The following is a 22,951-nucleotide window of genomic DNA, read 5'->3' as shown; positions in this document are numbered from 1 at the left end:
AAGGTTACTCTTTGTCCTCAAAAGAAAGAACAAATTAGTGAATTTGTTGGAAAATCCTTAGTGTGGATAGCTAAGGTTGTGGACGTACACTTTGGTTGAGAAAATCGAACCACTCTAAATCGCTGTGCAACTTCTTTCAATTTTCTGCAAAAGCTTCCACTAACTTTTTAATTGCCAATTCACCCCCCTCTTGGCCGATTCCGTCAATCGATTAACTCAACACTTTTATAGATCAAATGATTGAAAGATTAGCTGGGAAAACTCATTAATGTTGCCTTGATGGGTTTTCAGGTTTTTTCCAAATCCCAATGGCGCCAGAGGATCAAGAAAAAACTACTTTTACTTGTCCCTTCGGTACATTTGCATATAGATGAATGCCCTTTGGTCTTTGTAACGCACTGGCCACCTTCCAAAGATGCATGTTAAGTATATTTTTTGACTATGTGGATGAAGTCTTTATGGATAGCTTCACGGTTTATGGTAACTCTTTTAATGAATGTCTTGAAAATTTAACTAATGTGATTAAAAGATGCTTAGAATATAACCTTGTTTTGAACTATGAAAAATGTCATTTTATTGTTGATAAAGGGTTAATTTTAGGTCATATTGTTTCCTCAAAAGGGATTACGATTGATAAAGCTAAAACAGATGTTATACACTCACTTCCTTACCCCACAACTGTAAGGGAAATTCGTTCTTTTCGTGGCCATGCAGGATTTTACCACAGTTTATTAAGGACTTTTCGAAGATAGCACAGCCTTTATGCAATCTACTTCAAAAGGATCAAGACTTTGACTTTAATTCAAAATGCAAGGAGTCTTTCAATTCATTAAAGGAAAAGCTTATTTCAACTCCAATTATTCAGTCGCCAGATTGGAATCATCCCTTTGAACTTATGTGTGACGCATCGGAAACTAACGTTGGAGCCGTTATAGGCCAAAAAATAGGGAAAGAGCCACATGTCATAGCTTACGCGTCTCGAACTTTGGACTCGGCTCAGAAAAATTATTCGACTACGAAAAAAGAACTTTTTGCTATAATTTTTGCTTTAGAAAAATTCAGATCCTATTTGCTTGGTACTAAAATTATTGTCTTTTCTGATCATGCAGCTATAAGGTATTTGATGAGCAAAAGGAAGAAAAACTGAGGCTTATTCGATGGATCCTGCTTTTAAAGAATTTAACTTGGAAATCAAAATCAAAAAGGGATGCAAAAATCTGGTAGCATATCACTTGAGTCGAATTCCCCTTTCTACATCCGAACCACCACTTAGAGAAGAATTTCCTGAAGAAAAATTGATGGTGGCGCAAAGCATAACTCCATGGTTTGCAGATATGGTTAATTATTTGGCCACATGTAAGTTACCATTATATTTGTCGAGAGCTGAAATCAATTGAATTAAGCGAGAATCCCGATACCATATTTGGGATGATCCTTATTTATAGAAGCACTGCTCGGATCATGTAATTTGACGATGTATTACTGAAAGTGAGGTAAACTCAATTTTACAATTTTGTCATTATTACTCCTGCGGTGGTCATTTTGGGCCAAAACGTACAGCTCATAAAATTCTTAAATGCGGTTTCTATTGGCCTAACATTTTTCAGGATTCTTATCTATTTTGTAAAACTTGTGAAAGATGTCAACGTACAGGTAATTTAAGCTGTAGGAATGAAATGTCGCTTAATTCTATACAAGTTTGTGAAATTTTTGATGTTTGAGGAATCGACTACATGGGTCATTTTACTTCGTCATTTGGAAATACTTATATTATTTTAGTTGTGGATTATGTTTCTAAATGGGTGGAAGCTAAAGCCACTCGGAATAATGATGCTAAAACTACAGTTAATGTTTTGAAAAATATTTTTTCCAGGTTTGGCACGCCATGGGCTATAATAAGCGACAGAGGAACACATTTCATCAACCGAGTAATCGAGTCGGTAATGAAGAAATTTGGAGTAACTCAAAGAATTGCTACCTCTTACCATCCACAAACAAATGGACATGCAGAAGTATCAAATTGATAAATTAAAACAATTCTTGAGAAAATTGTTAAACCAGACCGAAAAGATTGGAGTTTAAAATTAACCGATGCATTTTGGGCATATCGAACTTCTTATAAATGTCCCATTGGGATGTCACCATACCGGCTTATTTTCGGTAAACCATACCATTTACCGGTCTAGTTAGAACATCGGGCTTATTGGGCCGTTAAACAATGTAGCATGGACATGGATGCAATTGGTGAAGCTCGGAAATTACACATTCAAGAACTCGAGGAAATCGAAGAAATGCCTATGATAATGCTCAAATATTTAAAGAAAAAATAAAAGAATTTCACGATAGTAGATTTTCTTTTAAAACTTTTTCTGTCAGTTAAAAGGTTTTATTATTTAACTCCAAATTTTAACTTTTTACAGGAAAACTCAAATCAAAATGGCTCGGATCGTTTACAGTTACTCAAGTATTTCCTCACGGTGCTATTGAAATCAAAGATAACTCAGGAGTACGATTTAAAGTTAATGGTAAAAGATTGAAGCCATATTATGAAAATTCTCCGGTTTGGTCTAATCGAAGAAATAAATTCCACACTTTGAAAAATCAGGTCGTCGAGCTAACGACGTTAAACAAATGCGCTTGATGGAAGCAACCCATTTCGTTTTATTTTCATTTTATTTATTTTATTTTATTTTATCAGATGCTTAATTTTATTTTATTTTTCTCTGAACAGATTCGAATTCCAATATGACCATGATCATGGCCGCGGTCGCCACTAGATTGGGGTGTATTCCTTTTCCCTCTCTTTGATTTTAAATTTGATATACGTTTTTGGACAAAACGAAATAAGTGAGGGGGGAGGATAAACATGTGTCAAAATTTTCCTTTACTTGTTTAATTGTTTGAAATTGAGTTATTCTTATGTTAATATGTTGGGATCGTTGGTTGCTAGTCTTGAATTTCGCTTTATACTCTTGCTTCCTTTAGGATTATGGCCATGTTTTTGATCGAATTTAATTTGCATGATTGGTGATTGATATATCTAGTGAATTTTTATTAAGTATTGATATCATGCTTTTTTCGATAGAGATGAGCTTGACTCAATGCATATAAACTTTTCTTGTGAGATTTGAGCCTAACGAGCATACATTTTCTTTCTTGCTCATTGTTTGACTTGCGCGCAGAACTAATTAGGATATTCTAGAACTTGTAATCACAATGCATATCGAGACTACATGTTGAATGTAATGTTTTAATGTGATAGGGGCACCTAGGATAAATCCACTTTTCCCAAAAAGCCTACCCGTTTATATATCGCCTAGTGAACCACGTTTGAGCCTATTTTCCTTTCTTTGTTTTACACATCATAATTAAACCGAAGTCTTTTTTTTTTTTCCTCTCTTTTCACACTCTTACTGAGACTTGAGATCTTATATCATTGTTGTTCCAGGAAAAAAAATTCAATGTTTCAAAAAAATCGGAAAAAAAGAAGAAAAAAAACCCTTTGTTCGAAGAAAAAAACAAAAAAAGGAAGGAAAAATCGATCTCTTCAATTGTCTTTCATATATTATTTTTCCTTATTTTGTCTTCATTGCGCTTCATGTTATTCGTGGATTGTTCTTATCATTTTGATCTCTTGTTTCGGTATTTCAAACCTTTTTTTCCGGCCTTTTCCCTACCCTAACCTAAGCCTCGTTACACCTCGTCATGGTTTTCAGAACCGGACCGGTTAGCGAACTGGTCATGCTATCGGTTCACTGGTTCAACGGTCGAACAGGTCCGACCGGTCGAAGAATCGGACGACGTCATAATTATTTAAAAATTAAATAAAAATACCAAAAATATTTAATAAAAAATTTATATCACAAGTCATATTCAAAGCAAGTCATAACATTTATAAGTTAAAAACCATAAAATCAAGTGAAATAAAATGATTCAAATTAACTACAACATAATATTTAAGGTAAAACATATTAAATAATAAATATAATTGTATAACTATAATTAAAAAATAAATTTGGGGTTAAAAAATCATAACAAAATGATATTGTTTGGTTTATTTTTTTTAAAAAAACAATCTCACATGGCTAAGAAATATAGAAGAGCATCCCAAAAGTCTAAAGAGTAAAAATATGAGAACAAAACAATCTCACATTGCTAAGAAACATAGAAGCGCATCACAACTAACTTCTATAAATAATAGAGGTAATTTGACATTCAAAATCATGGAACCTTTTGGTGAGCATTGAGTGAATTATTCTTTCACTTCAATCAAGCTCGAATTTTAGGCTTCAATCGAGCTTCTAATTTTTTTTGAGTTCAAGCCTTTTTGAGTTCAAGTTTCAATATTATATTTCGAGTTTGAGTTGAACTTGATAATTTTTAGCTTGTGAGTTTGAGTTGAGTTGAGCTTACTTTTAAAGTTTTCAAGTTCGAGTCGAGCTCAGCAATACTCGAGTTCGACTTGGCTCGTTTAACAAACGACGTTGTTTGGTTTATTTTTTTAAAAAAAACAAAAATCCTAGTTTTTTTTCGGTTTTTAGCTGGTCCGGTTCAAACGGATCAGCGGTTCTGGCTGGTTCACTAATAGCGGTTCAACCGGTTTAGATTGAACCGGACTAAGCAACGGTTCCCGGTTGAACCGGCGGTCCGGTCCGGTTTTCAAAACAGAGCACCTCGTTTAAAGACCCCTTGATTATTGCATTATGTTCATTTTTCGTAGTGGGGACTTGATTGGATTCCAAGCCTATGGTAATATTTTGGTTAGTTTCGGTTTGAGCGATTTCATTTACCCCAAACACTTTGAGCAGATATGTGTGAATCTTTGTGAGGTATTGAGTCATGTTTCATTGAAGTTGGCAATTAATTGTGATATCTTGCTCACTTTAAATTTTCTTGGTTGTATCTTTGCTTGATTGTAACTTGAATTCGAAAAATATCATGGACTTAGTTCGATTGGAAGTTTGAGGAATAAATTGAAATTGAATATGACAACTTATGATTTTGATATGTTAATTCAGGAATGGTTGAGGACAACCATTGAATAAGTGAGGGGGAATTTGATAAGTGTTATTTTAGTTAATATTTTACTTTTAAATTACTCTTTAATCATTGATTTTTGTGGATTATTTTTTATTTTAATTCATTTTCTTTACAGGACGTAAGATTTTGGAAATTGCACAAAAAGGACACAATTCTGCAGTTTTTTTATTTTTGGAATCAAAGATGGCTGGAATTCGGATTTGAATTAAACTCAAGTTTAGGATAATATTTAAACATTATATTTTATCTTTGTATTTTAGTTTAAATAGGTTTTTAGTATTTTAGGTTTTAGGATATTATTTTTATATTTTTTTAGGTATTTTAGTTGAAATAGGGTTTAGGGTTTCAATCCATTTTTTAGGGATTTTAATCATTAAAGATGTTTTAGATGCTATCTAAGCTTCTCAACAAGTTAGTAACCTATATGTTTGATTCTTGTTTAGAGAGAGAAGTTGGAGAAAGCTCTAAGAAAAGGGAAATGAGAAGCTTACCTTAGGTTGAACCTTGGACCATTCCAGTAGTTAGCAAGCAAAGGTAAAAAAGAGGATCTTATAGAGCACAATGTAAGCCACTAATGTGTTTCGGTATGTCGCATGACCTATAGAGCATCTTCATGGTAGAAATCGTAAATAGGTATGTCTCCCTTGATCATACATAACAGTTTAAAGACAATTGAGACCCTTAATAAGACCTTTAGAGTGGAAAGGTTGCATTTTTGTGCCTAAACAAGGCATTTTTAGCAAGAGTATCGGTACTGGAAGAACAATATCGATATTGTTCTTAAAACAAAGAGTAAATTTAGTAGCAGGGAGTATCGATACTGTAGGGTCAGTCTCGATACCCATAGGGTTATATCGATACTGAGATCACTTAACAAATTATAGTAGGCAATTTTGGTATCGATACCTAAGGTGGTATCGTTACTGGTAGCGATGCTCCCTATAGGGTATCGATACTCAGTGAATTATCAAAACGTCGAAGGTAAAAATGGTATCGATAACTAGGGTTGGTATCGATACTCATGGGTCAGTACCGATACTGAAGGCTTGGTATCGGTACCCACGTACAACTTTGGGCAGAGAACTCAACGATTTCAAGAGTGGATTTAGAGGCCCATCTATACTAGAATACTATGAAATTAAACTACAAGTGAGAATGTTAAATTAAATTAGAATAGTTAGAAACAACAATAGCTAGGATGAAATAAAACTAGCCTTGTTTGACGCTCAGGACATGGCTAGGACACCATAGCTACTCTAGCGGATACAGTCGTCCAGTCGAATATCCCAGCCAGTGCCAAGGTACTTAAACCGCCAGTTGGACGCAGATGCCCCAAGAATCGATGGAGTAAGTTGGCAAGGTATAGTCTCTGATGTAGAATTCCGGATCTCACCCCGAGTACCTTCAGGTATTCCAGCATGCTAGAAAGGTGCGTGAACTCCGAGATACAGAACCCTCAGTTGCACCATGATGCCGGCCATAGTAGGACAGATCAGTATCTTATATGCCTTTATACATGTGCCACTAGCCAATACATTTAGTGAATGCATGCAGTATAGTAAAGTTTTTAGTGAGGCACTGAGCTCGTAAGCTCAGCATTCAGAATGTGTTTCTGTGCACAGGTTAGGAGATCGTTCGTGGGGAATTGTTGTCATCAAATATTGCAGCACAATAGATCAGATCCAGTCAATTATCACAGAGTATGTCTTGAGTCACTTGTGGAGGGCATGTACTATTATGGACTCTTGTATTACTTAGTCATAACTTTTGACTTTGAACTCGAAGATGTATTATTATTTGGATGATTTTGGGTGCTTCCCATATTTGTAAAATTTAATTACTATGCTTTTATTTATTCAATATGGATAGATTTTTATCCGGTGCTTTGTAATCAATCACCTTTAAAAGAAATTTTTTTGGTTAACCACTTAGGTGGTCCCGTATGATATGATTCAATGATCTTCGGGTCGGATTGGATTAGATGTTATAATTTATTTTTAAATATTAAAAAAAGGTGGTCTTAATATAACTAGGCGTCCGATTTCAATATTTTAAAATAAATAAATGCTCTACCAGTAAACACCTAAAAATTAAATTAGGTTCAGATTAATAAAAAAAAAAAAAAAAGTTTATTGTCCTATTTAAATAATTGAGATTACGTCACTTAAGTCAAGGATCTAGTCTCGGTCTTTTAAATAATTGGATAACTTTTATCTATTTTAATAAAATGTGTAATTGATTAATTCGTTTATTTCTTTTAGTTAGACCATTAATTATATTTTAATTTTTAAACCATTGGAAGGAATGACAATATTCCTTTATTTCAACTGGAAAATTAAAAATAATCGCCTTAATGAAATTTAAGGATTACTTATTCATCGGTTGGGAATAATACAATAATGTGTATTTCTCAAAAAAAACTCTTATTAATAAATTTTAATATTTCTTACAAATAAAAGATTCATTAATTAAATTTATATTTGAATTCTTAGATTTTTCAATATTAGAGGCAATGTATAATTGAAGATACCAATTCCGGACAATGTGGGTGTGCTATCACGTAATCGACTTTCGAACCCAAAAATTTTATTTTCACATACCAACCTCGTCTTTTAAAATATTTTTATTAAAATTTCTTTAAAAATATATTTTTTGGATATTTGACTTGTCTAATCTCAAAGGTCGACGTGGACTAAAATTTTTCTAAAGAATTTCGAAACATTTTTAAATTTCTGTCAAATATATGACTTTAAGACTTCGCCATGCTAAAAAAGTCGTTATAACAATGACATAATATTGTAACAATGGCTACTACAACAATTGTTTGTGATAAATGAGGATTACCATTAAACGTATAGCTGACTCAATCCATAGACTTATGGAAGACAACATCACGCTGCATGTTCGCAGCTAAAAACTGCAAGTGTCTTCAGCAAAAACTTTAAAAATGAAGTCGCGAAATCGTCTCGAGTACTGCTTTGGATCCACAGCTGATATCGAAGTCGGGTCATACTGAATGGATTTATACGCATGCTCGAGCATTTTGGTAATGTCATAATCTTGAAGTATGTCGATGATGCCGAAGAACATTACAACTTCGTAACACACTCCCGTCCGTTCTCCGACAAGCTGTAGTTCGAGCTCGGGTTTCCTTATCATTCTTTCGACTCTTGCCTGCATGTTAGTGCCTAGCTTGATGCTAGCCCAACTGCAATGTTCATGAGCTACGATCAGCACATGCCTTGAATGCTAAGAAAAAATAAAACAATTACTAAATTTGAAGATATTTTTTCACCTCTTAGGGTCTTGAAGAAGTTGATCCATATCTGTTCTGGGAAGTTGATGAGTTGCATCATTCTGTGAATTGCCTGAAAAGATGAATAGGGTTTGGAAGAATACAATTTGTAACTAATCTTATGAAAATCTTAACAAGAGATGAAAGATAACCAGATGAATTACGTGTTTCACAAGGAATTAGCTCTCCATTAGGCGATATTTCTCTGAAGTGAAGACCTACTAAAAGACTATAGTCCATTGTTCTTTCTTGTTCAAGAAACTCACAGTCCCTGTCGATTTGCCTGTGAAGAGAAACGTATAAAAATGTTGTATATATAGATTTCATGCTGGTTGTTAATCTAGTTAAGAGAAATTGTATTTACCAACAAAACTCTTGAAACCAATATTTTTGTAGTTTGAATATGAAATTGAGATCAAGATCCTTAAGTATGGTAGTATTATCGAGCTCGGACTCAGGCTTATCTGTTATGCGTCCTAATGAAGACCCTTTCAAGTCGAATCGTCTATGGATTGTGTAGTCGGAGCGTAAGAGGTTCCCCATGATAATGAATCGAACCTGGATCGTTCAACCTATCATTTTCTGCATGCAACTTTGTGTATTTAATCATCTTTTTTTACTGATGTTTTACTAACCTTTTTTTGAGCAGGGCCAGTGAGTTTTACGCTGTGCAAGCCGTAATATTTTATTACCAAGGTGTTCTCAAATGATCGACAATGGTTATAATAGGCTGAAAGCATCCTTAAAAACACCTGTAAAACAAATCGATAGAGTTACCACTTTTGTTTTGGACTATAAACAGGTACGAGGAAATCAAAACTCACTTTCGTTTCGGATTTCTTCATTGTTTTGATCATGTATCGATCATCGTTCGTCAAATAAAAGAAGCTACCACTTTTACCTGGGGAGGATAGTTCCCTAAGTGCATCGTTCCCACAAATAGATATCATGTAATCTGCAGGGTCTACCTTGAACAGTTTCCTCAAAGTCCTTTTACACAAATGATAATGTGAAATTTACTTGGTGTTGAAAATTGCAAACTAATCATTCATGAAACTACAGAAATATGTCTAACCTGAATACTACTGGACAATAATCTTTCCATCTGAATTCACAAGATTGATGTGGTGGAGTGTATTTACTTCCTTCAGGAGGAAATCTAGTCCAGATTTTCTCCTTCGGGTCAAATGCCGAAGCCTTGAGATCGAAACCTGTAGCTGGTGCTGGTCTTCCTACAGAATGCCTGATTCCCAGTTGCAGATTAAGCATAAGTTCATAGTTCCTGTGACCTTTGGATATTGTTTCCCCCTGTCTTTTGCCTAGTTTGGGTACTTTCAAAGGTAATCCAAGGTTGAACTTCGGGTTTGTATCATCATACAACTCGTAATCGAAATTCCTTATCGGTTCTCTTAAACTATTGCCATCACCATCATTCTCCCATAAGCTGGTTTTATCTAATGGTCGCTCTATACCTACGCTCGCCCTCCCGTCGACCGACGGTCTTCTCGGCCTGTCCACACCCTTTGTTGAATACCACATTGCTAGTCTCTTTTGGGATGGCATGATAGAAACCCTTTCTCCGTGGCAGATTTTGCAACTCGCCAAGTCGTTATACACCGACGAGGGATCCCATTCGAGATCTGCAGCTGAAGAAGTCTCGGAAGGGTAATACGTCCCATTCTGTTCATCTGGATCTTTACTCCAATTCCCTACATAGAAACTACCACCAGGCCATTGATAAGTCCCGTTTCCTTTCGGCAAGCCATCTTCCCAAAATCCTTCATACTTATTCCCATTGCTCCACATAAAAGTCCCCTTGCCGAAAATCACGCCGTTCTTCCACTCTCCCACGTAATAGTTCCTGTTCTTCCATTGATATTTCCCATGGCCTTCTTGTAAACCGCGGCGCCATTCTCCGTCGTACGCATCCCCATTCGAATAATGCATTAGGCCATGACCATGTTTCAAGTTCATCACCCATTGTCCCTTATAAGTATCCCCATTGGCACCTATATATACACCGGTTCCATCCATATATCCGGTCTTAAACTCCCCTTCATAACTAGCACCAGAGGGCCAAGTAAACCTTCCCCTCCCCATAGTTTTGCCTTTACGCCACTCTCCTATATAAATGCACCCATCTGTCCATAAATACTTCCCTTGTCCATCAGGGAAATTATCATGCCATTGCCCTGTATAATAATCCCCATTCGGGAGAATCTTCTCTGAAAAACATGGTTCATCGGAAGCTCTAACACTTTTATCTTCTTCAACATCGTTTTGAGCTACATTCGCCATGGATGTTATCCCGAAAATGCTATTGGCGCGCTTCTTTGCCGCCTGTGTTTTGCGCATGGTGGCCTCCCATGCTTTCAGGACACTACTTTGCTCTTTGTTCATTTTCTGCAAACTCTTCTATCTTATTAACATGCAAGGTCAAGGGATAAACTATAACCAACAAGCATGAGATTTTGGACAAATCAAAATTAGTTGAAAATTTGTGGGGGTACATTTTGTTGTGGGATCAAAAAGAGTCATATGGATGAACTATAACCAACATGCATGAGATTTTCCGACAAATGAAGTCATGAAGTGGCGATTTGATCTGTGCATTGTTGTATTTAAGTGAAGATACGTGTTCAAATGCCCGCATTAGCCTTTAGTTGACAACTTTTTTCACTGTGAATTTTGTTTATTGCCTAAACAAGGTTAGGGACAGGAACATAAATCTCATATATTATTTCTCTTTGCGAGTCAAAAGGGTGACTTGTTCGCCTCCTAAAACATCTATAGCCCCTACATTTGGAAGGACACACGAAACTTGGATGTCTGTTTTACTATTTCAAAGTTATGGTTCAACCAAAAGAAAATGGTACCAGGAATTTCCGTGGCCTCCAACATCCCATTTACACATTTGACTTTGAAATAAACACACGTGATTGATTTTTTTTCCAATACTCTAATGTCTCAATATATGTATCACATTTGATTTTTAGTGATATATTTTGTTTGATTTCTTATTATGTTAAATATATTATTGATAAAAATTATAAAAGCATAATTGAAATTTTAATGGAGTAGATTTTATATATATTAATTATAAAATTAAAATATTTAAAATAATTAATATGAAAGTTCAAATTTCTTTTTAGTAAACGTCAACCATGACATTCTTATTGGGATACATTGTACAAAAATCTTGATGTGTGAAACTATCAAGTATACACTCAGGCTTCGCAAAAATTAAAACTAAAAATATACTTAACATAAAAAATTAAAGCTTAAATTGGAAATTTCAATTTTTTAATTAAATATTAAAATAGTTGTTATTCCGGCTTGCGAATTTCAACTCAAAATCAACCCAAAAGAATTCAAATTCACTCCAATAATCCAACCAACTCCCAAACATGAAAAAATGTTTTTCTTGAATCAATTTTTTTTTATTAATTTGGAATAAATACAAATAAGTATTTGTTCAAAGATAACTCTCAACTACCTAACATTGAACGTTCACACCCCTAATATTATTGCAGCTTGAACTGAGGACCTCAAAAAATAACAATTCCCGGTGGTTAAATCAAATTTCACTTACTCTAGAAGGGTACATAATAACATATCAGATGTCTACAATTTTCATAATATTTAAATTACAAATAACTTTTTAAAATATGAATATCCATTATTAGCATTAAATGAAAATATTATTATCCAAATCGAATATATCTGCAAAAATAGAATGGAATTAAATGTTCAAATATACTATTTGCTAAAGCATAATGGACTTCCAAATATTATTTTCTATATTTGATCCATCTTTGCTGTTGATGGTAATTAGATTGTGCGGATTCGAATATCTGAACTTTCATTGAACTCTTTTAACTCCAGGAAATGCTGACCAATTTGAGGAACTGTTAACAACCAACCACTACAATCATACATCGACTATAGAGAAAGTGAGCACATATTCCATGAAAGAAAAAATAACATTTCTTAAATCGAACATAGAATGTCTATAAGTAAATAGCCAACATTTGATCTCATGAGACAGAATAGAGGTTGCCATTACCTGAAGTTGACGTCGAAATCCTTACTCGAGCAAATCAGACACTGAAGTTCTTCTGAACGCATCGACTTCAGCCAATTGAGCAGCTAAGTACTTATTGGGGAATATGTTTTCTGCAAGCATTCTCTCCCTGATTCCATAAGCTGGAGCTTTGGCATTTCTATATGATTCAACTAGAGTTTGGAACTGTCGAAGTCGAGCAACATATCCAGCCTGTTTCATTCTATGGAGCATTTTTTCTGTATTATGGATATCACCCCTCTTAGAGTACTGCTCCATCACAACCATGAAAGAATTAAACATGGGCTTGGCTTCCTCTGCCTGGAATGCCTTTTGCAAGATCGAGTCGGCTTTTTCCAATTCCCCAGCTTCCACATAAAGCTTCACATGTGCATCCCAAGTCAATGGACCGATCTGGCACCCATTATCGGCCATTCATTTAACGAGATCTTTCCCTTTTTGCAGCATCTTATGGTCTGAGTATACCTTCAACATCTTGGTATAATAATTAGCAGGAAGCCTTTTTGATGTCTCTAACAACCTATCGAAAACTGCCTCTGATTTTCAACTTGACCCAACTTTCCCCAAGCTTCAACGACAGCCAGATACTCTCCAAAGCAGGGTTTTGATTCACAGACCTTCCAAATTCTTTCCACTTCATCAGCCTTTCCAAGTTCAGCATGCAGAGGAAGCAAAAACCTGCAACCCCAACGATTTTGTTTTATGTCGTCCCCTTCTAGCGCCTTCAAAACTTATCAGCTTTTTCTGTAAGGCCTACTGAGGCATAGTGCTTAGCTAGGGTGGACTGTGTAACGATGTCGGGTTTAAAACCTTCAGCCTTCATTGTCTCAACAATTTGATCCATCCCGGCTATGTCATTACATAAACCTTTTGTGTCAATTAAGATTCTATAAGTAAAGGGTGAAGGTTTGATATTTTCTTTCTCCATTAACAACAGCACATCAGCTATTTTCTTCTTGTCAAGCTTCTTATAAAGGAGTAACAGCTGGTTGCAAGCAAATGCTGTAATTGGGAATTCTAAGTCCCTCATTTTGTTAAAGACGGACTCCGCTTTCTTCAAATTGTTGGAAATAACACAGTTAGCCAACAGCGTTCCATAGATTACTTCTCCTCTGAAAGATTTTGGGATAGTCTGAATGTAGTCTTCTGCCTTCTGGAGACCTTGTACTTTGGCAATTAAATCAACTCGAGTAACATAATCTCTCTCAACAAAGTCAAGCTGCTTCTTCATCTCCAACCACTCAGAGAGCTGCAAACAGAAAGGAAAGAACAAAATGCAATCAAGTAAAACCGACAACTTCCTCAACCAAAACCTTACACAATAGAATATCATTTCAACTTAGGCATTGGAAGTAGTAGGCTGTCAGACAGCTAAATCTGCAGTGTAAAAATTAGAAGCCAAAGCAAGTTGCAATCGAATTCTGTTTGACCCTTGAGGTAATAACAAGAAAAATCCAAATCAGGGAAATAACGTTTCTATTAAGAGGATATCCAACTGTCTCTTAATTAAAAGGAGAAAGAAAAGTGAGCCAATTCCAAGGAGAAAACATAAACTAAGGCACAGTTTTCAGAACCTTCTTAGTGCCAAATTTGTGCAACCAAATTTCTGATCACAGTAGCTACCAGAGGCTTAGCAGTATTATCATATGGATGTAAGATTGTTGCAAGAACACCTGCAACTAGACAACTAGACGAGGACCTAAAGATCCTAATGATCAGTTACAATTTTTTTGATTGAGAGCAATTGATGAGTGCACAAGCAAACAATGCATCCAGAAGACATGATTGATGAACGCACAATAACTACTCCTTTGAAAAAGAGAATATACTAATACACATATACTTATAAAAAGCTGGGGATTAATTGCTTCCACATTTACAGCTTATCATCAGCAAAAAGTTGATTTCTTGTTCAACTCATTTTTTGACAAAAATCAATTTATATGCTTTACTGTTTAACTTAATACCATGGAACCATAAACAATCAAGTAATGTTTACCGTCACAGATAAGAAACACAATTTAATGAAACAGTAAAAGTTCTCTTTGTTGCTATGGTGAAGAAAAGGAAAAACAGAGAAAACCAGAAAATCTTACATTTCCCTGTTGGCCTACGATGGAATGAAAATGGGAGTTTCTAAATCTGTACTTACCCATAAATCTAAAAGCTCTCCGGAAAAAAAATTGAGTATAAAATTTTAAAATAAAAAATTAGAGGGGGAAAAAGGTAAACGGATTTGCTTAAATCATATTTGGTTTTACCCTCTACCACTTACAAGCAATAAAAGCATAGCGTTTACAATTTATTTAACATTTCTTTATAAAATCTTATTCAAATCATATTTCTTTATAAAAATTACCTGAATCCTAAAATCACATTGAATGCAGAAGGTAATTTCGTTCACAACAAAGTGACCTTAGTTTAATGAAAAAATATACTAAAAAAAGATACAATGATAAGTCAAATCACCTGCAATGCCCTCCCATACATTCGGCGCTTGCGAAGATTGAAATTTGTTGCTGAAACGTCATCTCTGCTAATACCTTTTCCTTCCTCAACCCACTTATCAAAAGCCTTATAAATATAAATACCTGGAGTAGAAATAATAGCTTTGAATAGTTCCGAGGTAGTTCTCCTTGAAGATGATTTCTTATCATGTACATCCGTCACAGCCTCAAACAATTCCAGTTCATTTGAAGCAGTTTCTTCAACGTCACCAGATAATTCTTCATCAGAATCTAATCCATCTTCAATTTCATCCTTAACAATAGGATTTCCAATGGTGTCAGTATTAGCAGGTGTTTCAAGTTCAGAAAAACCATCTTCCAAGTCATCTTCCTCCCCACTGCTTTCAGCACCAGCTTGGGAAGAAAGACCACAATTATGAATAGGGGAATCAGAGGAAGCATGTTTTGAGTGGTAAAATCTCAATAATGATATACCTTTATCAGATATTGTTTGACAAGAACCAAAATGTTGAAATTCAAAGTCACCGGCGGTTTTGAATAAATGGTGGCTTAGAATTAAAAACATGAGCCGCTAAATATTTTATTATTTAGTAATAAGAATAATTATAAAATTGAATCATTGGACTTTAGGATATTTTTAAAGATTAGTCCCTAAACTTCAACTATAAATACCATAGCTCATTTAGTTTCAAAATCATCCCAAAATCTTCTAGTTCTCTCTCAAGTGTGTTTTGTAAACACCTGTAAATTTTCTCTTTGGTAAAAGATCTGCAGCAGTCCGGAGACGTAGGTAAAATCGGCTAAACTCCGTTATCAATTTCGGGTATTATTTTTTCGCTTTTATTTCGCATTCTCACTAATCTGGTTATAGGAAAATTACTCGTTACTTGTTTATTTCCCAACAACTGGTAATTAGAGCTTTTGGTTGTGAATTTTGTCAATTTTTTGCGAGGTTATTATTCACGTGAATAGTGAATTTCGTGAATAGTGAAAAAAATTTGTCGGCTAAACGAGCTTGTTGACGGAGGTGTTCTAATACACGGTGGTTCGCAAGAATTGTCAAAAACGATCCAAACGAAGCCAAATTCGAGTGGGAGCGATGGCTGCAGACAAATGGAAGGTGAAAAATGAAAAGTTCGATGGTGCGGACTTTGGCTTTTGGAAGATGCAGATCGAAGATTTTCTGTACCAGAAAAATCTATATTAACCCTCTTAGGAAAACAACCAGAGGGCATGAAGAATGAAGAATGAAGACTGAGCTCTTCTCGACAGACAATCCCTCGGAGTTATTCGACTGACGTTATCCCGCAATGTTGCTTTCAACATAGCAAAGGAAAAGACCATGGCGGATCTTATGACGGCTCTCTCCAGTATGTATGAGAAGCCATCAGCCTCAAACAAAGTTCACTTGATGAGGCGATTATTCAATTTGCGGATGGCGGAAGGGGCATCAGTGGCTCAACACCTAAATGAACTCAACACAATCACAACCCAGTTGAGTTCCGTGGAAATTGAATTCGATGATGAAGTTCGAGTTTTAATTCTCTTATCATCTCTACCAGACAGTTGGAATGCTACTGTTACAGTAGTCAGCAGCTCGTCGAGAAACAACAAATTAAAATTCGACGATGTTCGAGATCTGGTACTGAGCGAAGAAATTCGACGGAGAGAATCGGGTGAAGCATCAACATTCTCAGCCTTGCACACGGAGTCCAGAGGGAGAACTTCAGAAAGAAATTCAAATCGTGGCAGATCCAAATCCAGAAAGTGAAAATCAAGAACGGGAAAGAAAGATTTTACCTGTTATAACTGCGGCAAGAAGGGTCACTTTAAAAGAGATTGCCGAGCACTGAAGAAATATATTGGCGCACAGGAAGTCAACATGACAGAGGAGACAGGTGATGCCATGATTCTAAGCGTCAACAGTCCAATTGAATCATGGATCTTGGATTCAGGGGCATCTTTCCACTCCAACCTATGCCAAGAAATCATGTAGAACTATATCAGTGGTGATTTTGGGAAGGTTCATCTAGCTGATGATGAAACCTTGAAGATCGTCAGAAAAGGAGACATCCGATTAAAGTTGCCAAACCAGACCACCTGGTCGCTGAAAGGAGTGAGACCTATTCCTGACCTCAAAAGAAATTTGATTTCTGTAGGACAGCTTGATGGAGAAGGATATATCAAAACCTTTTTAGGCTGTGAATAGAAGATTACCAAAGGAGCACTCGTCATTGCTCGTGGTAAGAAGACTGGTACTCTCTATGTAACCTCAAACTTAGAGAATATCATTGCTGCAGCAGATGCTGATGGAAAATCAAACCTATGGCACCAAAGACTTGGTCATATGAGCGAGAAAGGGATGAAGACACTTTTGTCAATAGGGAAGCTGCCGGATCTAAAGAATGTAGATGTCAGACTATGCGAGGATTGCATCTTTGGCAAACAAAAAAAGTCAGCTTTCAAAGATTGGTAAGACACCAAAGGCTGAAAAGTTAGAGTTGGTTCATACTAATGTATGGGACCATCTCTAGTTCCGTCTCTTGCAGGCTCATTATATTATGTCACCTTCATCGATGATTCAACAAGGAAGGTGTGGGTTTATTTTTTGAAGAAGAAATCAGAAGTCTTTGATACCTTCAGAAAATGGAAGGCCATGGTGGAAAATGAGACTAGTTTGAAAGTCAAGCGGTTGAGGTCTGACAATGGAGGAGAGTACAGAAATAGAAGATTCAGAGATTTCTGCGCAAACAATGTGATCAAGATGGAGACAACAGTTCCCATGATACCGCAGCAGAATGGCGTAGCAGAGCACATGAACAGAACTCTAAATGAACGTGTCAGAAGCATGAGGACACATGTCGGATTGCCCAAATTTCTATGGCTGAAGCTATCAACACTGCATCTTACCTGATAAACCGTGAGCCCTTAGTTCCTTTGGATGACATATACTAGAGGAAGTTTGGAGCAAGAAAGAAATAAATCTTTCACACTTAAGAGTGTTTGGTTGTATTTCTTATGTACACATAGATTCTGCTGAAAGAAATAAACTTGATGCCAAGTCCAACAAATGTGTCTTTGTTGGTTATGTTGGTGATGAGTTCGGTTACCGATTTTGGGACTATGAAAATCGGAAGATCATCAGAAGTAGAGATGTTATTTTCAATGAGAATGTGATGTACAAAGACAGGGCAACCATAGAATCAAGTAGCTCCAATACCGAAGCTGAAACAAAGGAATTTGATGAGTTCGAGGAGATTTCTAGAAATGATGTTCAAATCAGTCCTGAAGCAGTTCAAGAAGAACCAGGCACACCAGAACTGAGACGTTCCTTCAGAATTCCTAAACCAACCCAACGTTATTCGCCTTCTTTGCACTACTTGTTGCTGACTGACAATGGTGAATCAGAGTGCTATGATGAAACAATGTAGGTGTAGGATTCAATCAAGTGGGAGTCTTCCATGAAAGATGAGATGGACTCGCTTATGTCAAATCAGACGTGGGAATTAGCTGAATTACCACCAAGCAAGAAAGCGCTTCACAACAAGTGGATTTACAGGATCAAAGAAGAGCACGATGGGAGTAAACGCTACAAAGCAAGAGTGGTTGTCAAAGGCTTTCAGCAAAAAGAAGGTATTGATTACAATGAAATTTTCTCTCCAATCATGAAACTATATATAATCAGACTGGTGTAGAAAATTGTAGCTGCAGAGAATTTACATCTTGAGCAGTTAGATGTAAAGACAGCTTTCCTTTATGGTGATTTGGAGGAAGAAATCTATATGAGACAGCCAGAAGCCTTCATAGAGGCAGGCAAGAAAAACCTGGTATACAGGTTGAAGAAGAGTTTGTATGGTTTAAAACAAGCTCCTAGACAGTGGTACAAGAAGTTTGATAGCTTCATGAGTAGCAATGGTTTTACCAGATGCCAAGCAGATCATTGTTGCTACATCAAGAGGTTCGACAATATCTTCATTATTTTATTGTTGTACGTTGATGACATGCTCGTTGCAGGCTTAGACATGCAAGAGATTATAAAATTGAAGCAAAAATTATCGAAGTAGTTTGCTATGAAGGATCTGGGTGCTGCAAAGCAGATTCTTGGGATGAGGATCAAGAGAGACACAAAGTCGGGGACTTTGATATTATCACAGGCTGAGTACATCAACAAAGTACTCTCCAGGTTCAATATGCAAGATGCTAAACCAGTAAGTACACCTTTTGGTGTTCATTTCAGACTTTCCAAAGAACAGTCACCAAAGACAGAGGAAGAACGTGCACACATGGTGAAGGTATCGTATGCCTCAGCAATTGGAAGTTTGATGTATGCCATGGTTTGTACCAAACCAGATATTGCTCAAGCAGTGGGAGCTGTTAGCAGGTACATGAATAATCCAAACAAGGTACACTGGGAAATAGTCAAATGGATCCTCAGATATCTGCGGGGTACCACAAACAAAGCACTTTGTTTTAAATGTGGAGATACGATACTGACAGGCTATGTAGATGCTGACTTATCCGGAAATGTTGACATTAAAAGAAGCACTACAGGGTATGTCTATACTCTAGGAGGAACTGCAGTGAGTTGGGTTTCTCAACTACAGAAGATAGTTGCTCTCTTCACAACTGAAGCAGAATATGTCGCTGTTACGGAAGCTAGCAAGGAGATGGTTTGGCTCCAAAGTTTCTTGGAATAGTTAGGCAAAAAACAAGAAAACAATGTCTTGTATTGCGACAGTCAAAGTGTTATCCATCTAGCAAAGAATCCATCTTTTCATTCCAGGACAAAGCACATACAATTGAGATATCATTTTATCCGGTCTCTTCTGGAAGATGAGATTTTGAAACTTGAAAAGATTAGTGGAGCTCAAAATCCGGCAGACATGTTGACAAAGACGGTGACTACGGACAAACTGATGTTGTGTTCATCTTCAGTTGGCACGCTAGAGTAATAAGATCAGAAATGCTGCTGCATTGATCGAGGTGTGAAGACAGATTAAAATCAGTCTTCAAGTGAGAGATTGTTGAAATTCAAAGCCACCGGTTGCTTTGAATAAATGGTGGCTTAGAATTAAAAACATGGACTGCTAAATATTTTTATTATTTAGTAATAGGGATAATTACAAAATTGAGTCATTGAACTTTAGGGTATTTTCAAAGATTAGTCCCTAAGTTTCAACTATAAATACCCTAGCTTATTTAGTTTCAAAATCATCCCAAAATCTTCTAGTTCTCTCTCAAGTGTGTTTTGTAAACACCTGTAAATTTTCTCTTTAGTAAAAAATCTACAACAGTCCGGAGACGTATGCAAAATTGGTTGAACTCCGTTATCAATTTCGGGTATTATTTTTCCGTTTTTATTTCGCATTCTCACTAATCTGGTTATAGGAAAATTACTCGTTACTTGTTTATTTCCAAACACAAAAGTGGTAGCAGTTTCTTCAATGAAGCGACTTGAAGTTTGTAGTTGAGCAGAAGCTGCATAAGAAGCTCCAATGCTAATCCTTGTGTCCCTGGAAACCAGGCAAAATAATTAATTTGTCACAGTCTTCAAGCAAAAAAAATCATGAAAAATAAACCGTATTTTCTAACTTCAAAAGCTTAATATCAAATTAAAAAAGTGGGAGAAAGAGAAAGAGAATAGGGACTTATGAAACCCTTGGCTCTCCCAACTCTTCTAACCCTTCCAAAAAATGCTTTCTCCTCTTTAAATTCTAAACGCAAATTATTTTTCATGTTTTTCTCAATAATCCCATTATTTTTCCAGGAAAAGATATTTTTACCAAAAAATCAGCTAAACAGAGACAGTGTGCAGTAAAAGAGAGGTTAATAGAGTTTTGGACTTAAGTCATATTTTATCTAAATTGCAGGGTTCAAATTAAAAGTTAACCTTTCTTCAATTTCAGTTATCAAATTTGAATAAAAGTGATCAAATTTGTAACTTGCCATAAAAATTTAAACAAAATATAATCTACTCATCCAAATGATATCAAGCAATTTTCAACAGACTTCTAACACATGAAAGCAATCATTTTTTATGTTAATATCTGGAACAGGATATTTAGTTATGCAAGAAATGGTCAGGGAACTAAGGGCAGGGCGGATTAGTTTCACCTTAAGTTAATTAAAATTTACCAAATAAAACAGATACATACATATGAAACAACACAATATTATTTGCCTTCCCTTCTTTTTTTTTCTCCTTGCAGTTTTTCTCGGTAAACAAACACACAGAGGGAAAAGAGAAAACAGAAACAAGTCAAATGCAGAAAACATATATGTACAAAGTCGACAGAGAACGAAGAGGATAAAGGAAACGTACTTAAGTGGCTTAGGAAGTCGGCGCAGCGCCCACATGGTGAAATGAGAAGCAAAAAATGACGAAAACCCAAACATTGTTTCAGTTTTAGACACCCCAAAATCCTTCGACAACCCTAAAACCCAAGACCTACATGAAAGATTATAAAATAATGGCAAAAGGTGCCTGTACTTTTTTTAAAAAAAAAAACCAACGTGATCATTGAATTCTTTTACATTTAATTTGATATTCGAGCTTAGAAAAATAATATAATATGGTCTTTGGACTAATGTTTTTATCTTTGATTGTTATGATGTTGATGTGATATTTTACGCGGCTAATGTGACGATCCCCTAGCATTTTTTATTCTTAAACCCGATACTTCAAAGAATGATAACAATTTATTTATCACTAAGATCGTTTGATTTATAATTTATAATGATGAAAAGAAAACTTATCCATAATTGAGTGGCCTATGATATAATTTACTCTTATAAAACAACATTAGTTTACACGCTACATTTTCATGCACTGCATTTCATTTTATAACGATGAACAAATACTGGGTTAAACATTTAAATTGGATTGGGTGAGGTAATTCCTTAATTTATCTTCATATAATAATTTTTATATTTAGTTTGGTAAATTAAATTTTATGAACTAAACTACTTAATAGTTAAAAAAGATGATTCTTATCTTTAGAGGTTTCGAAATTGAACACAACATATATCAAATAAGATAAAAATTTTATTCTTATTAAAATAAATATTACTTTATAATAATTCTTGGATTAATCAATTTTTTTGTTAAATTAAATTTTATCAATTAACTTATTAAATTAAATAAAAACAAAAGGTTAACATAAATTTTCTTAAATTGATTCTATTTCTCCGTCCTTTATTTATTTATTTATTTATTTGCATTTTTGTTGTTCTCGCTTAAAGATTTTGGATGGACCAAGTATCTTGATTATACTTATTTAAGGAGATTAACATATTTTAATATTTTGTAATTTCTAGAACTCAAACATAAGACATCTAAAAATAACAATTATTTTCTTTAACTACTAGGTAACTTGGTCCGTATCAAGTCACAATATATTTAAATCTATATATTAGAATTCCAATTAATTTTGTTTAATTTTATTTAAATCTATATATTTTAGAGGTAAAAGAGAATATTGATATTTCTAGAGATTTGGGTTCGAACAATAAACATCTATAAAATGTGTATGCACCGTTAAAAACTAAAAAGAATCTTGAACATACATTATATTGTAATCACTTCAAATAATTTAAAAATGATATTGAAGTCAGAAATATAATCTTATAAAATGTTTGAAGTAAAAAAGCCAAATCGCTTAGAAAACTAATACCTTTTTACGTAAAAAAAATAGAATTCAAGATATTGGTCCATTTAGGAGTTCCTCATGTTAGTGAAACTATGTTATTAACTCTAGGCTCACAACTAAAATAGTTTATAAGCAATACAAATTTATTGAATATTAATAAAATCAATTACTCTTTTAATATTTTCGAAAGATAATTCTTTGACAAGTTTAAAGACAAATATTATTTTATGAGGTGAATTGATATACGAAGAAATGAGTTTGAAGATTAATTTTTAAATGAGATATGATGCTTTATATTCTTAGACATTCACTAGTATGTTCAAAATAGTTGTTACGATCATAGAAACTGCGTGTGGGCTAATACTAAGTGTTTAAATTATATCATTTTTCTCGAATAGATGTTTAAAATATTTTT

The 22,951-nt window shown here is 35.0% G+C and overlaps 1 protein-coding gene and 1 pseudogene across 1 annotated transcript; both read right to left on the bottom strand.

Moving 5' to 3' along the window:
* Window positions 1-5,085: 5,085 nt before the first annotated feature.
* LOC120155597 (phosphatidylinositol 4-phosphate 5-kinase 5-like) lies at window positions 5,086-10,735 on the bottom strand. The gene is made up of 8 exons (XM_039167117.1): window positions 9,411-10,735; window positions 9,160-9,325; window positions 8,971-9,087; window positions 8,700-8,893; window positions 8,488-8,618; window positions 8,336-8,408; window positions 7,825-8,248; window positions 5,086-5,098 (listed from the first exon to the last, which is right to left on the bottom strand). Exons 1-7 carry the CDS (start codon window positions 10,733-10,735, stop codon window positions 7,951-7,953), a joined length of 2,304 nt encoding a protein of 767 aa, XP_039023048.1. The 3' UTR covers window positions 5,086-5,098; window positions 7,825-7,950.
* Window positions 10,736-12,389: 1,654 nt separating this feature from the next.
* LOC120155619 lies at window positions 12,390-20,417 on the bottom strand (annotated as a pseudogene).
* Between the last annotated feature and the right edge of the window lie 2,534 nt (window positions 20,418-22,951).

This window comes from Hibiscus syriacus, unplaced genomic scaffold (genome assembly GCF_006381635.1).
Source record: "Hibiscus syriacus cultivar Baekdansim isolate YM2019G1 unplaced genomic scaffold, ASM638163v2 tig00111199_pilon, whole genome shotgun sequence".
NCBI lineage: Eukaryota > Viridiplantae > Streptophyta > Magnoliopsida > Malvales > Malvaceae > Hibiscus > Hibiscus syriacus.
The sequence above is the reverse complement of the archived record's forward strand: the minus strand, read 5'-3'. Positions and strand labels throughout refer to the sequence as shown.